Raw genomic sequence first — 7189 nt, 5'->3', positions numbered from 1 at the left:
TGGTCTGAATCACAAAAATACAAATAAATAACACATTTAACCCACAACCCATGAGCCACGCATACTCCTAGCAGACACAAGAGGCATATATATTTTTAAGCTCGCAAAAGCATTTTATTATTAATCTTTGTGTAAATGTTTCATTTTTTCCAAAGTCTCTCTCCTTTCCCCTCCTGGAGACGTAGGGGAAAAGTTAATATTTCCATTTCATGGATCCAGTTTATAATGCTTATCAAAACCTGAAGGTAGGGGGGCTTGACTGGAGAACTTTGAATGTAAATATGATTTCAACCCTCCCTCCATCCTTTCCTATCGTTTCCTTGGGCCAGACACTTTACCTTCATTATAAATATGTTGGTGATCAGAGGATCCGGGTGGCACTGATTGTATGGCAATCTTATTTTCTCTCAATCTGCTGCATAGTTTCTGTCCCAACAATGTAATTTACTGCCATTAAGGTGTGAAGGACACTGCACTCTTCTTTTTTTTCCCCATACACAGAAATTTTAATTATCTTGCTACTGATATATGAATAAACTTGCCTTGGCCTTGTGTATGTCTAAAACATTTTTATGCCTCTGCTTGGAGGAAACGTACATCCGACTCCCAGTCATGGAAATAACTTCTGTAACTGTTTCCATCGTGATGTCCATAGTTACTGCAATGAGCCATATGACTGCTCATAATCCTTTGCCTGACAGGTTATATAGGCACTGGCCACCTCATGGAGCATAATAGAAATATATTCTTTCATTTTGTGACATCTGCTTAGACTGAAACATGTATATGTGCGTTCTATATGTTTGAGGTTTTATAATAAAGAGTTTGAGCTGTTCAGTACATTTTTATAACTACTTTTCCCAGAAGGCTGTGGTACCAATTTGACCAGCATCATTCTTGTGTTTGTCCACTAGGTAATGAACTCTGTGAGCACAACAGTTCCTTTCCTCCCCTGAATAGTGTTTATGAGCCCAGAAATGTTGAAGGAACAAAAGGATCTAGGTGTGCAGTTTTCAGCATTTGGATAGAGCCTTAGTTTAATAGGCAGTTGTCTCTGTCCATGGTGCTGAAATAAAGGCTTGCTCGGTACAGTCACAGTCCATGACAAACCACTCGCTTTTGTTTTCTTTTCAGTTTTATTTACCTTTTACAGTTTTCAACTATGGGCAAAAGATTTGTTGGCCAACTTTACCACTGCTGATCGTACATGACCTAATTTTGATTAAATAAACTGACATTTTAAAACATTTCTCCAAACCAATAGCCTTTTGAAGGTATTCTGACAACAAATACACCATATTATACACCTTAATATCTTAAGGTTAAAGCCAATGTAATACAGCTGTATTTTGAAGCAAATAATGGTCATCAAAATAAATGTAGGATATATACCCGGTATGTTCACAGATTTGAGTGTTTGAGTTTTTTTTTATTTAATCAAGAGAGGAATCCAGTATATTATATTGACATTAGTATATTTTAATCTATTTCTTTTAACAATGAGCTCTGATGCGGTTGTAAGGTAAAACTAAATACAAAACCAGGGGTATCTTCTTTAATGTGATATCCTACAACTGCCTCCAGAGAAGAGTTAAAAAAAAATATTCCACTCGTATATCCAAATGTGTTGTCATCCTCTGTGTGACTCCATGGAAGAGGTCAGAGCGTTTGACCTTTGAGTGAACAAGATCAGCAGAAGCTCAGAAAGGTTTTGCTGATTATGATATAAATAATGTGAAGAGTTTAATTCACAGCTTCAATAGGTGTCAAGCATTGTTTTATTGTTGCGTAAGTAGATCACTTTTAATTTCTGATTTCAGATAATGATTTCAGATAATAAAGTAAAAAATCTTGGTGTTGTTTTTGTCTAGGACCTGTCATTTAAATCCCATATCAAAGAGGTTTCTAGAATTTCCTTTTTTCATCTGAGGAATATTGCAAAAATTAGAAATATCCTGTCCAGGGGTGATGCTGAGAAACTAGTCCATGCATTTGTTACTTCAAGGCTAGACTATTGTAATTCTTTACTATCAGGAAGTCCACAAGCTGTAGCTAAAAGCCTTCAGCTGATCCAAAATGCTGCAGCCAGAGTTCTGATGAAAATGAAAAAGAGAGATCATATCTCTCCTGTCCTGGCTTCTCTTCGTTGGCTTCCTGTTAAATCCAGAATAGAGTTAAAGAAGTTATAGAAGTTAAGTTATAGAAGTTAAAATCCTCCTTCTCACATATAAAGCCTTAAATGGCCAAGCTCCATCTGATATCAGAGATCTGATTGTTCCTTATGTTCCTAACAGAGCACTTCGCTCTCAATCTGCAGGTTTACTAGTGGTTCCTAGAATTTCTAAAAATAGAATGGGAGGCAGATCTTTTAGTTATCAGGCTCCTCTCCTGTGGAACCAACTACCAGTTTTAGTCCATGAGGCAGACACCCTGTCTACTTTTAAGGCTAGGCTTAAAACTTTCCTTTTTGATAAAGCTTATAGTTAGGGTGGCTCAGGTTATCTTGAGCTATCTCTATAGTTATGCTGCTATAGGTTTAGACTTTTGGAGGACATAGGGACCCCCATTTCATCATTCTGCTTCATTCTCTCTCTATTCTCCTATTCTGCAGAATCTGTTAGTTCAATCTCTAACGTTCTGCTCTCTCTGCTTTTCCTCAGAGTAGCTTTGCCTCGTCTGTTCCTGTTTGGCTGTGACGCCATCCTGGAAAGAAACATCAGCTGTGCTGCTTCCATCAACACCCTATAGATACTGGAGAACGGCTTGTTTTCCAGTGTGGTCCTGTTTTTCTGACCGTGACTGAGTGGATGTGCTCTCTTCGTCCTCTGGCATGGGAGCTGGCTCGGTGCTCGTCTGCCTGGCTGTGAGTTTCCTGGACGGGGCCGCCTTTTACAGCTGCTTTTTGTGTCTCTGCTTCTGTCTCATTGAACCCCAGTCAACCTCGGCAGATGCCTGGTTCTGCTGGAGGTTTCTTCCTGTTAAAAGGGAGTTTTCCCTCTCCACTGTCGCTACAAGCATGCTTAGTGTGAGGGATTGTATTTGAGTCAATGAGTCAATGCAATCAACTGGTTTTCCTTAGATGGAAAACTTTGTATCAATTTGACTGTATGATCTGGTTGAACTGTAAAGTGCCTTGAGATGACATGTGTTGTGAATTTGGCGCTATATAAATAAACTGAATTGAATTAATTGGAAAATGTACGAACTTAGCCTCAGTTGGAAAAGTGAATGTAAATCATTGTACCCCCTCATCAAACAGTAAGACAAAACAACCCAGCCTTGAAAAATAAACCAACATCTTTTATTTAGTCAGTTGTATCCACATCACTATATATGTTGAAGGCAGTTCTATGCACAATGAAAACGTCGTTGCTCTAAATGTTGAATACTATAAAGTGATTAAATGCATCTATACCCTTTCAAAGTCTCCTCCTTTAGTCTTCTAGTCTCCTTTTTTATAATCTAAAGATCACACAGTTACCCTCTGAAAACACTCAGCAATTAAACCAGAAAATGCATCAACAGAAATGAATAGAACAAATGACTTATGGCTATGATTTTTATAATTTTGCATTTAAAAACAACAAAACTGCACTTTTTTCTTGGATCGTAAACATTCTTATTTTTAATGTTTTTCTAAAACAATTTGGAAAATGCTTTTTCTTTAAAATCTCAGACAGAATTAGTCTTTGACCTGCCAATTAAAATATTTAATCAATGTAACCACTAATTTTGATAGTGGAGTTTGTTTAACAGGTCAAATACAAACCATATACAGTAGGTAAACATGTTACATGAATATGAAAAATGCACCAAATTAACCACATTTTTAACCAAATGTTTAGCTAAGGTTTTTTAAAATAAAGATTATAGTTACAATAGTTTCAGTCACTAAAAGTTAAGGTTCAAAATTCTTATACCACCAACAATTTACTTTCAAAGTTAATTTAATATGCATTTCATACTATTGTTGTATATGCAACGCACTTCTGTTTTAAAGTTTCTGTATTTCATGCTGCTAACCATCAGTGGGAATAAATCTGGAGAACTGTATATACATCTCCAGTGAATTCTCTTTTTTTTTTTTTTTACATTTTAAGAGAACCAGGAAGCACAGCAAGTTCATGATAAAGGCAAAATGTGTGCTTTTCATATTTTTTCTTTTTCAAAATAGAAATGAAAGATCATGGGACTTTCTGTCCTGCTTAACATCAGGACATAGTAATCGAATGCCTCCAAATTCCACTTTCTTTTAACTTTGCAGTTTGGGAATCCTCTCTGAAAAAAAGGATGTTGTGTGCATAAAAAAAAAAAAAAACAACAACCCATAAATAAAAAAAAAAATTACTTTAATGTTGATGGTACAAACTTCTCAGAAGCTTTAGGGAAAAAAAATATTTTGATGTTACTTGAAGATTGAAACCTAAAAACAAAGGTAGAATATATCCCTTCCATTAAACTTCCATTTCACACTGTAGCAACCTCTTACCAACCAAAAGACACACCAGTTGCTCAGTGTAGTATGCAGTCTATTACCATTGCCTGAATACATACTGTGTATATACAGTTTAAACACATACTGTGTAGATGGATAAATAAACAGCCACATCGAAAAATACGTCATTGTTAATTATTCCCGCTCTCAATGTCCTTTGCATTAAATACTATGTGTGTGCATTTTTTTAAACTGCATTTATTTTATTTTTTGTATGTAGCATTTTATAGGATGAGTTGAGGTATTCATCGGAGCGCGGACCCCTCCTCAAAGTGGCTGTAAATGAGAATAAGGAAAAGGTTAGTGATTCAACAAAAAAAAGAATCAATAATTCTGTCCTAATACGAAATAGTCCCTGAATTTTCTAAGATTAAGCAAAGCAAGGCTATAATTTCCACAGGGATTTACATTTAAAATGTTCTGCAGATTATGCTACATGTTATGAGGCAACCTAGAATTAAGAGAATTGGTAATACTAGGAAGCCTTTTTTAATGCTGAAGACAATAACACTCTCCCCTGACTGTTGATTTACATTAAATTGGCTAATTTAAGGATGTTAAAGACAAACAGGTAAACTTTTGATATAACACCAAAGGTTCTTGTAAAAAACATAAGAAAAAAATCGCTCAAAAATTTTGGTATTGTTTGAATTGTTGCCAAAAAAGAAAGGAAGAACGTCTTATTAATATTCTCGGAATAATTTTGCACTACAGCTATATGAAAAAAATATATAAATCAATCTTGATGCTTAATGTGAGAAAAAAGCAAAGTGGATAGAAAGCATGAAGGTGCCCACCAGCTGAAAGTTGTTAAGGAGATGGTCTACATTGATGTCATCATAGCTCTCCTGGAAAGTGTTTGGTTCTTCTCTGGACTCCTCTGGTTCGGTGGTTCCAGGATCTTCTAGGCTGTTTGCGTTAGGATGGAAAGTCATTATATTATGATGTTAAGCTTACAGTGTAGACACTGTCGTAAAGAATTGTCTTAGATATGCAAACATGCAAGACAAATATGAATCCATGTTTAAAAAAATAGTCATCATATTTATTACTCTCATTGTATATTCTATAGCACTGAACTGTACAAAAACAAGTTTATATTAAGTTTCTCTACCAGTGCTTGAGTATTATAAAAGGTTTTGGGGTTTCTACCTTCTTTTCCCCGTTAGGACAGAGTTTAGGTACTTCTTGACTGCCATCTGTTTCCGGAAGCGGCTGTAGTTGTCTGTGAAGATGGCATCTGAGTGGCGCTTCACCGGCTCCTCCATCAGGTCATCGCTGAACAGAAGAATAACAGCAAAATTTAAATAGCAGCAGATTTCTGTGCACAGTTAAAGACTATGGTTTATTCTCATGTTCATTTGTCTGAGTTCACCCTTGCTGTATTGGAGGCTTGAAAACGAAAGCTGGAATGGCATAAATTAACCTTTAAAAATGTTTAACCAATTACAAAATGCATCATTGAGCAGGTCAGATCTTTTCATCCCAAATGTCATTTGGTCCTCTTGTGTTGGATTGAACAATCCTTAGTGAAATTAAATTATCGTTGTCGTTTTAAACACAATAAGACAAAAAACAATAACAAAATCATTTTTCCTTGCACCGTTATTCTCGCCAATTAATGCAATTCCACTTTCTAATTGGGATCAGAAAACTTCAAAGGGACTATTAAACATCAACATGTTTTATATTTTCAAAATAAGAGCTTTGTTGGCTGTTTTAAATGTCACATTTAATATTTTGCCCAGAGATAAAATCCTTATTTTGGAGTTACTTGCAGCTGGTCATGTAAGCATTATGTTTGCATGTTTCTGCGTAAAGATAAAGATAGAAGAACTATCATACAGTATAAAGTGAATGTTGCATAGTAATTAGTTCTTGAACTAATCCTGATCCTGATCTTGTTTTTCAGATTGATAAAGAAAACAGATGCTGTGTTTTGGAAAAGTAGGAGATTCTTGAATATTTAAACCCTATGACTGAGCTGCATTCTTGAATATTTTGCTTTACTTTCTTTAACTATTAAATCCATTGTAAAATAATCTGGAATATTTTTGGGATTTTTTTTCCCCCATTTAAATTAAAAAAGCATTTCGTCTGTTTATAAAACACAGTATATATTTTTGTCCAAAATCTAATTCCTATAGCTTCTTGGATTTATATACTAGAATTCTGAATCTATATCAACAATATATTCTGAATCTATATTAATAAATCTAATCGAAAGAAACATTTCATTGTCTCTGTTTCAGAACATCAGATTAAGATTAATTACATTACATTTCATGAAATTTCACTCCAAGCGTCGAGCTCCCGTCAAAGCTTGAAGCTACCAGTTTTCCCTTTTAAAAAATTGGCACGCTTGCCTCATTCTGGACGGCATCGCCCCATAGCACAAACACCCACCTGACCCGCTTCCCGATCAGAGACTCCAGGTACCTCCGCGCTGACAGCTGTCCCAGGAGTTTGCTGTATCCGCTGGTGAACAAACCATCTGCATGCCTCGTCGGTCTGCAAAGAATCACAGAGCGGTCACATTATAAGATACTTAGACTGGCTCCATCGGAACATCTGGTTCAGAAAACAGACGCGCGTCAGCCTGCCGCATCAAGTTTGATTTGGCGCTCCTTGAAAATGTGCAAAACATGAACCAAACATATGTAATCTCCCATTATATATATATATATATATATA

The 7189-nt window shown here is 35.8% G+C and overlaps 1 protein-coding gene across 1 annotated transcript in view; it reads right to left on the bottom strand.

Annotated features, from left to right (window-relative positions):
• Window positions 1-4350: 4350 nt before the first annotated feature.
• Window positions 4351-7189, bottom strand: part of vip (vasoactive intestinal peptide) — a 4340-nt gene continuing 1501 nt past the window's right edge. Inside the window, exons 3-6 of the mRNA XM_015382931.1 lie at window positions 6902-7006; window positions 5648-5773; window positions 5293-5404; window positions 4351-4771 (exon numbers count right to left, since the gene is read on the bottom strand). Of these exons, the coding sequence (XP_015238417.1) occupies window positions 4763-4771; window positions 5293-5404; window positions 5648-5773; window positions 6902-7006 (352 nt within the window). The 3' untranslated portion in view covers window positions 4351-4762. The remainder of the gene's footprint in view (window positions 4772-5292; window positions 5405-5647; window positions 5774-6901; window positions 7007-7189) is intronic.

The sequence above is a fragment of the Cyprinodon variegatus genome, unplaced genomic scaffold, assembly GCF_000732505.1.
Source record: "Cyprinodon variegatus isolate N-32 unplaced genomic scaffold, C_variegatus-1.0 Scaffold270, whole genome shotgun sequence".
Classification (NCBI taxonomy): Eukaryota; Metazoa; Chordata; class Actinopteri; order Cyprinodontiformes; family Cyprinodontidae; genus Cyprinodon; species Cyprinodon variegatus.
This window is presented reverse-complemented; position numbering and strand designations above follow the sequence as displayed.